The sequence below is a fragment of the Mustela lutreola genome, chromosome 9, assembly GCF_030435805.1.
Source record: "Mustela lutreola isolate mMusLut2 chromosome 9, mMusLut2.pri, whole genome shotgun sequence".
Taxonomy (NCBI): Eukaryota; Metazoa; Chordata; class Mammalia; order Carnivora; family Mustelidae; genus Mustela; species Mustela lutreola.
The window spans coordinates 80,094,631-80,109,614 of NC_081298.1; the positions used below are offsets into that span (position 1 = coordinate 80,094,631).

Below are 14,984 nucleotides of genomic sequence, written 5' to 3' on the forward strand. Positions count from 1 at the left end.
GAGCGGAGGAGAGGGCAGGGGAACCGGGGCGCGGCCCCCGGGCGCCCCCGCCGCTCCCCGAGGTTTTCCCGCGGCGGCGCCCGCTCCCCGGCGCCCCTCACCATGGACTCGCGCCGAGTTGGGACGCGCCTCGGCAACAGCGCGCGGGTAACTGCCCGGCCCTGGGGCTGCGCGGGCGCGCGCGCGGGGATGGCGAGGTAGGATGGCCGCCCAGCGCGACCCTTGCGGCCCCAACCCAGCGGCCGCCGGGCGGTGCAGCTGACTCGCTGGAGCGCATAGGGGTGTGGGCGGAGGCGGCCCAGCCGCGCCCGCGCCTTCGGGAGTCGCTTTGCCTCTTCCACCCACTCGCACCTGCCACCGCGCGGATACCATGTCTAAGGCGGCCGGAGGTCCGGCAGCGGCGGCGGCTGCGGAAAGTTGTCCCTCGGCTTCTGCCGGCCCGTCCGCCGCCGCCGCGGTGGAGGACCTGTCCAAAGTGTCGGACGAGGAGCTGCTGCAGTGGAGCAAGGAGGAGCTGATCCGCAGCCTGCGGCGCGCCGAGGCCGAGAAGGTGAGCGCGATGCTGGACCACAGCAACCTCATCCGCGAGGTGAACCGCCGCCTGCAGCTGCACCTGGGCGAGATCCGCGGGCTCAAGGTGAGCGCGGGGCCGGGCGGGGAGCGGGGCGCCCCGGGGAGGTGGGGCCAGGCAAACTTTCCCTCCCCTCGTCAACAGGTGATCCTCCCCACTCTCCCGGTCACCACCCCCTGCTCCCCTTCCCCAGCCCTTTGGAAACTTTTTTTTCGAACTTTGGAAGCGATTGGTCTCTTCTTCCTTGTTTGGGGCGAGCCAGTGTGGACCTCTCATTCAGGGTCTTCTGTGGCCGGAGGAGCGGGCGCCGAGGATGCTGGAAAGTAGGGAGGGAGGTGATGGGCATGCAGAACCTTTATTTTCCTGGAAAACCAGTGGTTTGGGGAGCCGGGGCACAGGCAGGGGAAGGGGTGAGCGAGGGAATGAGTCCAGGGCATCTTTGTCCTTGGGGGTTAGGGATACAGGTGCTCTGGAGCCGCGACTGCTCCGGCGGATGAGGAAAGGGCGCCAATGCTGGGGAGAAGGGCTGGCGGGGTGCCCAGGGAGAAGTCGCGGGCGCCACCTTCGGAGCTGACGTATGTCACCCAGTGCAGAGGACCTAAAGCTCTGCCTTCACATTTTTTACCTGCTCCTGCGCTTTCCATCGCTCCTATTCAGATGGTGTCATCTGGGGCTCCTTGGCCCCCTTGCCCCCCTTCAGCCCCGGTTTGATTATAATTCCATCCAGCCTTGAGGGGGGCGAAGGGATTTGAAAGGTACTACCCCAGCTGTCGGCTTTGACGCTTTGGTTTTGGAACCAGCCTTCCCTCTTTGCTATTAGGAAAAAATATATATATATATTAAAGAAAGAAAAGAAGACCCAAACCCCACCAACTTATTTTCTCCTTGGAGAGCTTTGAGTGTGGGAGCAGTGTGCCCGCCCGCGGGGCTGTAGGAGACGGGGGGCCGGTATCCGCCCTGCCAACGCAAACTTCCTCTCCTCACCGCTTGCGCGGGTGCTTGCTGGTATTCCTTCCTCTCATTGTTCTGCTTTTGTTTATAGGAAGCCAGACACAAACGAAAACACTGCGGGGACATCTGGGAGCAAATTCCTGCAGGCACAGTCTGTTCTTGTCCCCTTCCACTCTCACCCCACTAGGGCTGTAGACACTTTCTTAATTGCTTCAGTGCTCCTGCTCTGGGATTCTGGGGCAGAGAGGCGCGGAGGGACAGAAGGCCAGAGGCTCACCTGGGTGCTGGGTCCAGTGCAGGTGGAGATGGCCTTCCCCAGGGCTCCAACTCACTGTCCTCTAGTTCCTAGAGTGGGTGCAGTTAGAAAGATTCCACAGTCAGAAAAATCCCAAGGCTTCCACTCTTCTTTGGTTTAATTCATTACTCGAGTATTTCTTATTAAGTACCATACTCTTGGGGAATTACAGACAGGCTAGTATAGTGAGAAGATCATCTCAGAAGTGGGTTTGCATCTAGAATCCTCATTTGCCAGGAGGGTGAGCTTGGGTAATTAATTTATCAGAACCTCATTTTATTCATCAATAAAATGCAAATGATAAATACCATCTCCTAGGGGTTTGCAACAAGACATTAGGATAACATAGGAGAAGCTTTAATTCTGGACTTGACTGCAAGACAGTGGTAGACATTGTCATCAGGAGAGGGCTTGTAAATGTATAGGTGTGCGCCTCCATGATGGGGATTTTTAGGCAAAGCTGGGCAAAAGTATAGTTCATAACCCTCCAATTCCATGGTTTGAACTATAATGTAGCTTGGAAGAGTTTTTAATTAAGTAATTAATCAATTTCCTAAGGATTTTAATAGTATGGAACATCAATACAATAGTTCAGAAATACTTGAAGGTTCTCTTGGGTTGTGTGGATTGTCTTAGTGTATGTGTGTGTGTGTATGTGTATGTTTGTGTCTGTGTCTGTGTGAGTGGTGGGGGAGGCTGGTCTTCTTTCTGGTAGCTTCATTTAGAGAAGTACCTATTAGGCCAGCGAAGGGCAGTTTCACCCCAAGTAGGAGAGTCTCCTGGTCTAGATTCATGACTTGGCTTAAAAAGACTTTCCTGTCCACCTCGTTATCAAGTTCAGAAAGGTGGGGCTGGATACTTTTTGATGCGGCCTCTACTCCTTTCCATCATCCTTGGCCAGGTACAACATCATAGCCCCCAAGGCCTCTGGGCCACCCCTGAGGGGCTGTGGTGAAGCCTGGCTGAGGCTTCTATCCCTTCTATCCATCATCTTAGCTCAGAACATCCCTGGACACTCTCGTGATGCACTAATGTGGTTGACTGGAGTAAATTATATGTGCACTCAACTTATTTTGGCTTACCTAGAGGGAAGGATTTTTTATTTTATTTTTGGCTCTGATGGTGTGGGTCTCCCACTTGAGGGCCTTAAAGTTAGAGTTATGAAGGCCACAATATTTTTAAAGTTAGGGTTATGAAGGCCACAGCATTTCTCTTTTTTACGTTCCTTTCTGTGATCTGCTTTTGAAATTGTAATGAATATTTTCAAGGCTACTAGGTACTGCGGCTGTAGAGATGGGGAGATGGGAGCACTAGGTCTTTCCCTTGAAGGGCCTCTGACTGGGTCCAAGCCCTGGCTGACTTGTCTGGTGTTTAAATATTTCAGAGGTAGAGCAGTGTGGGGCAGCGGAGAGGTAAAGGATTTAGAGTCTGACAATTTGAGCAGCATGGGCAGTCTGTTAACCTCTCCTAGCCTCAGTGTTCTCATCTGCTAAATGGGGATGCTAATTCCGGAAGAGGTTTGATGAGGATTACATGATACATTTGAGGTTAATAGCTTTCTCAAGGTCACACAGATATACAGTGCTTAAAATGGGCTGACTTTCTTTTCTTTCAGGTAGTTGACATTCTCTGGTTAGAATGTGTGATCCTGCAAGGGTGGAAAAGGGGATTCTGGTTCTGATCTTATAAGGAGTTGGATTCTGAGAACCATGTCTGTGCGCTGCTGAACCAATGCTCAGGTTGCTCTGACCTGGGGTTTCAGGGGATGGGGGCAGATTTGGGGGAACCGGCTTTGGAGATTGGTTATGCATAACATTAATGTTCCTCTCTGCTCCCCAACACATGGATTCCTGCTCCCTGCAATGAAGAAAAATTACTAACTAGAACAATTCTTTAACCACAGAGAGAGTACTTGGGAGTCTTACTTATGAAATTTTGAGTGGTAGGCCATGAGGTGGGTTGAATCTTTTAAATGTCCACTTTAGACAGATGGATAACATCTGGTAGCCAGTGTCAATGTTCAAAGGACACTTTGTGTTCTGAAAAAGAAAGCCCAAATCTTAATGTGGCAGATTTGAAGAAGCTGGCTTAGAAGGTGATTATCAAATCAGTTGCTTAGCTTTTCCACAGAAGAGAAAGGAAATAGCCCAGAATTGTATCCCCAAGAATATTATTTGCTCTTAGAAGAAGGCGTGGTGATAAAGAAAGCTAAGTAGGCTGTTACCCCCTTTATCCCAGCCAGAATTCTGGGAAGTATATGCTTCCCTCCATTTGGAAAGTCATTAACTCCACAAAGCCCCAGTGTATTTCCCAGTTCTGGAGAAGTCAGGAATAGCTGTGGGATAGTCGAAAGGAAGCATTTTCAGATGGAAGTTCATTGAGATGGAGAAGAATATGACTTGAACTTTCTATGAAATGGCAGGATTAAACTAAATGTCGAATAATTTTTGAAGCTGAGAAAGATTAATTTTTTTTTTTTAAGTTTTATTGTCTCACAGTCTCCACAGCTTCTGATTTCCCCAAAAGCATCAATGTCAACAGATCCTTTACTTGCTTATGACATATACTCCAACCTTGCAGGGGCGTACTGAGACAATAGTAAGAAATCCTCAGTAGCCAAAGCTATATCCTGTTTTGGCCACAGGCCTAGGGTTTTTAAAACATTGGTGAGTCCATAAACACATATTATTTACTGTACACAAGGCGCCATGCCAGGCGCGTCAGCTACCCAAAGGATGACTTTAAAATGGAGTCTGGCCCCAGAAGCTGGGATATCTACATTGGAAAAGGAAAAAAAAATGATGTCCAATGAGTCGTCCAGCTACTGTACCTTAGAGGCATTAAGCAGTAAGTGGGAAAGTTACTTCATTCATTCATTTGTGGTTGTTGCCACCATGGGCCAGAAGCTGTTCCAGGGCTAGGGGAGACTTCTCGAGGAATTTCTCCTCTTAGGTAAGTTCGTGTAGGGAAGAAGACAGTTATTTTCTAGTTGGGAAGCTGGGATACAAGCAAGCAGCATAAGTAGCTGACAAAGAGGGAGCTCAGGAGAAAGCCTTTCTGGCTTGGCCAAAGGGTTTATTCATCTTCCTGGTAACGGGGAGAAGATGGGATTGATGCAGGAGAGAGAACATTGATGGAGTGATTTTGAGGATCAGTCTGGCCCCAGAGAACTTGGCTTGGGTGGATGAGGAAAGATAGAGGAAGCAGCAGACAAAGGCAGGGGAGGCCACGTGGGAGGTGTTTGGAAACGGCCAGACCTGAAGTCAGAGAGTGATAATGAGAAGAAAAGGGCATCAGAAACAAGGAAGCCGACAGTCAGGATGCCAAGAGTTAGAAATGGAGTTAAAACCACACTGCACAAATCCTCTTCTTCATCAGGGTGACTCTCATCTTAGGCCCCAAGACCGTCAGGGGGTGCTGGGTGCTGGGTGTGGGTGACAGATTTTTTTTTTTTTTTAAAGATTTTATTTATTTATTTGACAGAGAGAGATCACAAGTAGGCAGAGAGGCAGGCAGAAAGAGGAAGGGAAGCAGGTTCCCTGCTGAGCAGAGAGCCCGATGCAGGGCTCGATCCCAGGACTCCAGGATCATGACCCGAGCTGAAAGCAGAGGCTTTAACCCACTGAGCCACCCAGGCGCCCCTGGGTGACAGATGTTTTAGAGTGTATTTTCTCACCAGTGTCAGACAAAGGGTTAGAATGAATCTGAGTTTACCGCGTTCAGGTCTCCTCTAAGTGCCTCTAGTTCTGTGTTGGATGACAGAGTCACAAGACCAGAGCTTTTCTGGCTTTGGAAAGCAGAAGAAAGCACCAAGGTGCTTCAAGAAACGATCCCTTTACTCGATGTGTGACTAGAGAATAAAGGGGGATCTCACAATGTGTTTTCAAAGTTCCTTGGTTCAGGTGTCTACAGTGGGGGTGCTCTGTTCTGGGCACACAGGTGGAGAGAATAGATGGGGTTTCCATTCTCGGGACCAGGGTCTGGTGAGTTCTCATAGCCACATTCAACCATATGTGATTGAAATGAGTGCCACAGAGGGAAAGTCAAAGGGGGTTATGGTAGAAGTGTATAAGGCAACTTCTTTAGATAGGCGGTAGTGGTCAGAGATGGCTTCTAGGGAAGTGATTTATGAAGTGAGGCCTTTAGGTTGTACAGAAGGTTAGGGGAACACATTCCAAGTGAAGGAGGGGAAGGCTTATTCCTTGGGCCCTGCAACCAGGCCAGTGTTGGTGGGGCTCAATTGGGGGTCAAGGGAGGGGTCCCCCCTTCTCCACTGCTGCCATCTGTGTAAGCCACCATCCTCTCCCTCTACCTGGACCAGCCTGGTGGACTCTTAACTGATCTCTCCTGGCTTCTACCTTATCTTGTCTCCCTTTCTTCTCTCCACCGCCCCCTCCTCTGGTCTGTTTTCCACACAGAACGATGGTGATTCTTTATAAAATGAACCTCTTGGGTCACTTCTCTATCCTCAGCTCACCACCAATCCAGAGTCCTTCCCGTGGCTGCCAAGGCTCAGCATTACCCAGCCCCAACACCCAAGCTCCTGGGTCTCCTCTCTCCCACCTCCTCTCCTAGTTCTGCTCTCTGTGCTCACCGTGCTTCAGGCATACTGGCCTCACAGCAACGTCAGCCATGTTTGTCTCAGGGCAAATCCTTGCCCTTCTCTCTGCCTGCAATCCTCTTCCATCACATGTTTGCTCAGTGAGGTGCCTTCTCTTAAAAAATAGTATTTTTTAGCCTGCTTCAGTTTTCTTCCCAGCACTTTCACAACATGCCATGTCAGTTTTTCCAACCAGAATGAAAGCCATAGGATGTCAAGGTGGCTGCGGTGTCCACTGATACATTCCTAGCACCTGGACTGGTACCTGGTGCATACTAGCTGCTTACTAAGTCCTTGTGAATGAGTGAGCAGACCACGATTCATGCAGGAGAAATAGGCTGGGTTAAGAGGACTGGGGTCTTGGGAGACTTGAAGGATTCTGCATTTTATTCGCAGGGAAGTGCGGTGGTTTTTAGCATGCTAAGCATGGGGGTGACAAGATGAGTTAAATTTCAGAAGTGTAGGGCTCAGAAGAGCTGTTTAGTTCAGGAGTAAAAGGTGAGGGAGAAGCAGTCAGGCACCAGCACAGGCTCCTAGGAAGAGCAGCAGGTTGAGTGGAAGTGGTGTTTGCTGAGAGGGGCAGTTTGGGGAGGGGACTTTGAAAATCCCACAAGAGGGCCACCTGGGTGGCTCAGTCGGTTAAGCGGCTGCCTTTGGCTCAGGTCGTGATGATTCCAGGGTTCTGGGATTGAGTGCCCCCCGGGGCTCCTTGCTCAGCAGGGAGCCTGCTTCTCCCTGTCCCTCTGCTTGTGCTCTCTCTCAAATACATAAATAAAATATTTTTTAAAAAAGAAAAGAAAATCTCACAAAAGCTTGGTGGTGCTCGTGTTTCATGTGGGATGCCTGGGACATGAGCAGAGGGTACGCCAGTAGGGCTCAGATGTGCGGGACAGAAACACTGCTGTAGGCCAGCTGTGCTGGTCCCCTGTGGGAGCCAGGCTATTGGTCCCGTGTCAGGAGCTGAACACCGGGCAGTGCTGCATTTGTGCTGATGGAAGGCCGGCTACCTCAGAGCTTTTAAGCATTTCTCAGCTGCTGAGCAGCCATTTTCTTCCAGGAAGAGGGTGGGGCAGGAGAAGGGGTCCTTGGTTTTAGGGTCTTCTTGCAAATTACGTGGCTACTCCCTGGATATTGGCCTTGGGCAAGTGAAGCTTTGTGAGAGGTCCAGTCTCCTCTTTATTTTTTTTAATTTTTATTTTTAAAAAACTATTTTATTTGTTTATTTGACAGACAGAGATCACAAGTAGGCAGAGAGGCAGGCAGAGAGAGAGGGGAGGAAGCGGGCTCCCTGCAGAGCAGAGAGCCGGATGTGGGACTCGATCCCAATACCCTGGGATCATGACCTGAGCCCAAGGCAGAGGCTTTAATCCACTGAGCCACCCAGGCGTCCCCAGTCTCCTCTTCTTTGCCCCATGATATGGGGCCCCTGGGTGGCTCAGTGGGTTAAAGCCTCTGCCTTCGGCTCAGGTCATGGTCTCAGGGTCCTGGAATCGAACCCCGCATCGGGCTCTCTGCTCAGCGGGGAGCCTGCTTCCTCCTCTCTCTCTCTGCCTGCCTCTCTGCCTACTTGTCATCTGTCAAATAAATAAATAAAAATCTTTAAGGAAGAAAAGAAAAGAACCATGATAATCATCACTTCCCAAGTGGTTTGTGAAAATCTGATGAGATAATACAAGCCCTGGGTGGGGAGCATAACCCAGACCCATTATTGTGATTTTTATGACACTCATCAGCAGCCTCTCAGCTTCTCACCTCTGCCCCTCACATCACAGAGCATTCACCAATTCCTGTCTCCCTCCCAGGAGGTCTGGGCCTGAGGCCGCCTCACCTCACCTGGGTACCGCCCTTGAATGGCTGTCTCTCTCTTTTCAGGATATCAACCAGAAACTCCAGGAGGACAACCAGGAGCTGAGGGACCTCTGCTGTTTCCTGGATGATGACCGGCAGAAAGGCAAGAGGGTGTCCCGGGAGTGGCAGAGACTGGGCCGCTACACGGCTGGGGTGATGCACAAGGAAGTGGCCTTATACCTGCAGAAGCTGAAGGAGCTGGAGGTGAAGCAGGAGGAGGTGGTGAAGGAGAATATGGAGCTCAAGGAGCTCTGCGTGCTGCTCGACGACGAGAAGGGCGCCGGCTGCGCGGGCAGCCGCTGCTCCATCGACAGCCAGGCCAGCCTGTGCCAGCTCACCGCCTCCACGGCGCCCTACGTGCGGGACGTGGGCGACGGCAGCAGCACCTCCAGCACAGGCAGCACCGACAGCCCGGACCACCACAAGCACCACGCCAGCAGCGGCAGCCCGGAGCACCTGCAGAAGCCTCGGGGCGAGGGCAGCCCCGAGCGCGCCAAGCACCGCAGCACCAGCCCCGAGCATCTGCAGAAACCCCGAGCCGCCGGAACCCCGGATCACCCCAAAGCACTCAAAGGACCCAGTCCCGAGCACCACAAACCCCTGTGCAAGGGCAGCCCTGAGCAGCAAAGGCCCCCGCACCCCGGGAGCAGCCCCGAAACGCTGCCCAAGCACGTGCTGAGCGGGAGCCCGGAACACTTTCAGAAGCACAGGCCCGGGGGCAGCCCGGAGCACGCGAGGCACAGCGGAGGGAGCCCCGAGCATCTGCAGAAACACGCCCTCGGCGGGAGCCTGGAGCATCTACCCAGAGCCAGGGGCACCAGCCCTGAGCACCTCAAACAACATTTTGGGGGGAGCCCCGATCACAAACACGTGGGCGGAGGAGGCGGAGGCAGCGGCGGAGGCAGCAGGGAGGGTACTCTCCGAAGACAGGCGCAGGAGGACGTGTCCCCCCATCACCGGAGTGTCTACAGTGGCATGAACGGTGGGTCAGTACGTGCTGGGGAACCGCTTTGGCTGGGGCGACTCATTAGAGAGTTATGAGCCATGAAGGGCATTCCAGACACGTTAGGAGTGAAGGCGCTGGTTGGAGGGGTGGCTGGGGAGGGGAGGTAACAGGTGCTTCCGAGGCTCGAGGCTCCGAGTGTTTCCTTCCCTCGATTTGTTTTGGATTGTACTGTTCTCAGCCGAGTAAGCCTGGCGAAGACGGTGGGTGAGGAGTTAGGGGAAGGAGAGGAACGACAATTCCAAGGGACTCTGAGTGGTCAGAGTGAGATGTGTAGAGATTGAAGAGAAAAAGAGAACCAAGCTAAGGCTTTCCGGTCTTGAACTGGGCTATTTTCCTAGTGTGTGTCGTTTCCTACAGGGGTTCTCATCCAGTGGTTGACCCAGAGGTTTTTTGAATCCATTTAACAGCTTAGTGCGTAAAGAAATGAATTTTATTATGAAGAACATTGGAAAAGAAATATGGTATCCCTTAGCAAGCTCGATGCCCCATTGCCTGAATGCCTGTAGCTATGCCTTACCTTACCTCAAGGATTTTATCTGTGTGTTGGGGCACTTCCCTTTGTAGGAGAAACATATCAAATGGTTTCTTTCCACACTCTTGCAAAACCCACCACCCTCTCCCAGATTCCCTGAAGCATACTTTGAACAGCATGTTTTTACACTGAGAGATAGCCTCCCAAATGTTTAAATGTTCCTCTTGAAAATGTACAGATGAATTTGGACGCTCCTTTGGTTTCCAAAGTGTAATCTCCACTGCATTTGGTGACACGGCCCTAAACCAGACCCTAAACCTTACAGAAGGGGTTTACTTTCCTGTGTCTTGGTTCTAAAATCACTTTGAACTCCAGAAAGGGGGAAAAGAAATAATTTCTTAAGACCAGCAAACAAAACCCCCTCCCAAGCCTTTCATGTTACTTAAGGTTGAGTTGGAACTAAAAGGTTTGTTTTTATAAACTGCGGGGTTTTTTCATCCAAGATACCTGAGGTTTTCTGCTTTATTTGAAAGCTGCTACGTAGTCCATGCACAGTCAGCTCTGCGCAGTGGTGGGGGGTGGCCAATGTGAGCAGTGAGTAACGGGAAGGGGTACATTTTCAATACTATACCTGGGGATTTACCTGTTGGAGCCCATTTCATCCTAATCCTTTTCTCCTAGTGCTGAAAATTGACTCCTGAAGCTTGGCTTCTAATGCAGCCAATGCTCTTTTATGGGCAGATGGAATTGGAAAGATGGGGAAGACGGGATGCTGCAGCTTTCAGGGTTGGGCTGGAAAGCAGAAGGTGGGAGAAGCCAAGTGACCTGGGTGCAGAGGCCTCCTGGTTGGCTGATTGGGGGTTTTGCTATGTTAGCTACGCCCTCCCTCCCTCCTTCAAGGACTGGCTCAGAAGCTGCCCTGATTGCGGTGGGCAGTGGCGGTTGTGCACTTCTCACAGGAGGTGAAAGTCATTTAAAAAGATATTTTAGTCGCATTGCCATGGATGAGGTGAGCCACTAGCCATGAATCATGTTCTTCAGGGAGCGATGAGTTAACGGGAAAGTTCAAGTTAATGACTTTTCCATTTCTCCATTACTTTTTAATGAGCATGAGAAATACATATGTACACTGTTTAAGGGAAACCTGGTCTCTGGAACAACAACAACAAAAAAAACTTACTTAGGGCCCAGGTAGTTCATTATAAAACAATTTTTTTCTTTCCCAAAGTGCTATTTTAAGTAAAGAACTCCTCTAGTTTAATCAAGACCTGCTTTAAAGAACATGAAAAGATTTCAAGTGCAATTTTAAGAAACACCTTGCATGAAGTAAGGTATATTTCTAGATGAGGATGACATTACATCATGGCTTATTGTTGCCTGATTGCAGATAGACTTTGTGATCTGGCAAATGATTTTTAAAATTTAGCCATTTTATTTAGTTAAAAGTTTGGTGTGGCAGAGATGCATTCTTTAGAATGACACTGTATTTAGATGCTTTTTTTTTTTTTTAACACTGTATTTAATTCTTACGTTTACGGCAGATTTTCTCATAAGTGACAAATCTTCTGGCAGTTGCTATCCTTACCAAAGTATATTTCTAGTGCATAGGCATTGCATTTTTATTTCAATAATTAATTAGAAAATGAAGGGGCACAATGAGGTGTTTATGGATCATCAGCCTATAAATTTGGGCCTGTATGTATCCCCCCATTACAAATTAATTTTCTTTTTTAAAGATTTTATTTATTTGACACAGAGAGAGAGATCACAAGTAGGCAGAGAGGGAGGGGGAAGCAGGCTTCCCGCTGAGCAGAAAGCCCGATGCGGGGCTCGATCCCAGGACCCTGAGATCATGACCTGAGCCGAAGGCAGAGGCTTAATCCACTGAGCCACCCAGGCGACCCTACAAATTAATTTTTGATATGGATGGTAAGATACGACTTGTCATATTTTCAATCCCCCCCACACTCTGGTTGAATCATTGGCCTAGCCTAGAAACAAGTAGGAACCGATACCAAGATAAATCCCAAATTGTAGATCTGCTGAGTCATGTACAGTCATAATCTATAGTTTGTGTGAGATAATGAGTGTTTTTAGATGAACACTTGGAGATTTTTGAGTGAAGGGAAAAAATAGGGAAAGCTGGTCGAAGTGTGTCTGCATTGTGGCAGAATGAAACTGAAAAGAAACACATATTGGCAGAATACGGTCTTGTAACATTCCCTCCAAAAAGACACACATACACACAGCAAGGGAACATTAGTGAAAACAATCACTGTTTTAGTTGACTGTGCCTTGGACATCTTTACATCTGCTACAAACTCCGTGCAGGAGGCAGTTGAAGAACTGGGTATCCAAGAGTTTCCTTTGGTTAAAACAGCTTAATTTCCAACTGGTTACAAGGGTGAATTTGGGGATATTTTTCCTTTCTTAAAAAAAAGCTAAGACTGTATAGCCATGTTTAAATTAGCAGCTGACTGAAAAACAGCAAAATCCAAGGCGAAACAGAAAAAAACCCTTCAAGCTGAATAACATGCTCTTGAGTGCATTTGCTTTTTTAGAAGTTATGATTCAGCTGTTTTTCAGTTTGCAGAGAATTCCGTGTGCGACGAGGAGGTAGATTCAACACTTTCATCTAGGCATTAAGGCATTTGTCTGTTCATTCAAGTCACTTGCTGTGCACCAGATTTGTAAATGAAGTAGTTGAATAGCCGCTATTATCCAGACATGTACCTAAATAGAGAGTCCCCTTGAGAATGGGGGATTCGCTTACCTGATCCCATTGGATTCCAAGGTTGGCTCAAACTTTCTTAGTTGAAAGTGTTCCTTTCCACAGAGAAACCAAAGCGTTTCGCTTCCAGATATCAGCTGGCAGATCTGCCCTAACAGGGAGCTCCTTAGCTCAGGTCGTGGGCGATGCGGAGAGCTCAGGTCCTTCCAGCAACAGCTGTTTGTTGTTGTCCTTCCGGGCAAACATGATTCTGGTGAGCAGAAGCCCATACAAGTGGTTCACCCATGGGGCATTATGAATCCGGTTGAAAAGGTCATAAAAGTAGCTTTATTTTTTTAAAGTATTTTTTTTAAAAAGAGTTTATTTATTTATTTGACAGAGAGAAATCAGAAATAGGCAGAGAGGCAGGCGGAGAGAAAGGAGGAAGTAGGCTTCCGTTGAGTGGAGAGCCTAATGCGGGGCTCCATCCCAAGACCCTGAGATCATGACCTGAGCCGAAGACAGAGGCTTAAACCACTGAGCCACCCAGGTGCCCCCAAAGTAGCTTTATTTTAATTCTAGGGGCACATATTGCTGATTATCAGCAACTGAGAAGGGATGGCGAGAAGAAACGTTACTCTCTTTTTTATCATCCATTCAAAAAAATTGCTTAGCTATCTTGGTGGGTGTCATTTACTTTTCAGAACTAGAGCATGTTCTAGTGACCAGTAGCTTCACACTCTCCTTCATCATCACCCTAGCCAGTGAGAGCCCCCATGAGGAAACAGACAGGGTTCATCAGTGTCCAGCTCCCTCCTGAAAGCTTCTTAGTGCTTCCTTCCTTCCTTTTGTGAGGGTATCTCTAGAGACAGAGCAAGCTGTTTCTCCCCCCAGTTCTTTCTCTAGAGCAGTGTTTCTTAACAGTGGCATCACTTACATTGGGACCAGATAATTCTTTGTTATAATAGGTTGCCCTCTGCATGTGAAGAGGTTTGGCAGCACATGGGGCTCTCCCCACGAGCAAGCCCCAGTTATGGCGAATAAAACTGTCTCCAGACATGGTTCCACGGGTTAGGGAATGGGAAAGATTGTCCCTGATTCAAAACCACTGCCTCAGAGAGAGCAATGTTTTTCAACCTGACTGCAGATTAAAATCACTGTGGGGGCTTTGCATAATCACCAGAGCTTGGGCCCCACAGGCAGACGCGTATTGAATTGGCCCTGAGCGTGTTGCAAAAGAGCTCCTCAGATGATTCTCATGACCAGATGAGTCTCATGACCAGACCAGGTGAAAGCCATTGCCTTACGTGAGTGCGTGTTGTATAAGATGGGTTGACGTGCCTTACGTGGTGAGGAATTCAAGTTTCTTGGGAAAAAGAAAGTTAGTTTTTTTCCTTCTCTTGTCGAATTCCGTGCCTGAAAGGGACTGACCCCAGCAGGTACTGTGAAACTTCATTCCTTATCTCCAGCCCAAGGTTCTCAGATAACACCTTTGGGGTATGGGTTGAAAATTTGAGTTTTGGGTGGATGGGATTTTTAGGTTAACTTGGGGAAACACTGGCATATGTGTAGTTCAGAACTATTTTTTAAAGCCTTCCCATCCAGACCAAAAGGGAAGCACATGAATTTCCAACCCATTTCTAGTGAGTGCCAATGGTGCGTGTAGATTGTGTGATGCCTGCAATGCTAATGAGTATTTCCCACCAAAGATATTACGTGTCACATCGCCCAGTTTATAAGTTTTACTCCGAGTTTTCAGATTTCTTCTTATTCTCCGTTGAGGTTATTAATGAGTGAACAAAAACCGCTGATAACACAAAATGACCTTGTCGACGAGGGGGAGGATAACCGTGTGTGGAAGAGCCCAGCAGGAATTCTCTGAAGCAAGGTTGTCAGTAAATTAAGTAGTGGGGCACTATAGCATGAGTAATTGCTCTCATAAATCTTTTATTTTGCTTAGAAAAAGTCAGAACATCATTTATGAATGAATTTGGACAATAGAAATTAAATGTCTCTGGGGAGGAAAATTTCAACGGTTACAGAATACCAGAACTGATTTAAATTGAGGACCCTAGAATGTTGGTTTTTCTTGTGTGAACAGACGTTTAAGTGGTTAAAGGAGAAGATGACGTTTTTTGATCTTTAAGCTTCAGTATGGTAATTTGGTAGCCTTATACACACTTTGATGGGACATCAGTTTAAGAAGTTCTGAAAAATAGACTCAATTATCATACTATGTGTGTGCGAAGCATAGTGCATTTTTCATGACAATACGTGTTGGTTTAATGACACAGAAAGCTTAATACTGGACATATAGTTTAAGAAATTGCTAAATATCTAAGAAGTGAGCTACCATTGGAAAACCTAGACGACTTAGGTATTTTTCTGGGAGAATTTAAGGTTTTCAACTCCACCGACAATAATAAAGCTCTGAAAATTCTTTAAGTCTAGGAGACCATTTTCTTTTTGGCAAAGGAGAGCATCTGTATCTATAATCTATATATGTGTGTGTGTGTGTATTTCTGTAAATA

The 14,984-nt window shown here is 48.4% G+C and overlaps 1 protein-coding gene across 11 annotated transcripts in view; it reads left to right on the plus strand.

Annotated features, from left to right (window-relative positions):
- The first annotated feature begins 218 nt into the window (after positions 1 to 218).
- CCDC85A (coiled-coil domain containing 85A) overlaps positions 219 to 14,984 on the plus strand; it is a 202,269-nt gene continuing 187,503 nt past the window's right edge. For 4 of the 11 annotated variants that reach the window (XR_009357220.1, XR_009357221.1, XR_009357222.1 and 1 more), the window contains exons 1-2: positions 222 to 637; positions 8,290 to 9,251. Coding sequence is in view for 8 of the 11 variants with exons in the window: in XM_059187720.1 (XP_059043703.1) it covers positions 371 to 637; positions 8,290 to 9,251 (1,229 nt within the window). In the remaining 3 variants the exon portion in view is untranslated. Of the gene's footprint in view, positions 638 to 8,289; positions 9,252 to 14,984 lie in introns of all 11 variants that reach the window. The other 7 variants (XM_059187716.1, XM_059187717.1, XM_059187721.1 and 4 more) reach the window with 5 other exon arrangements.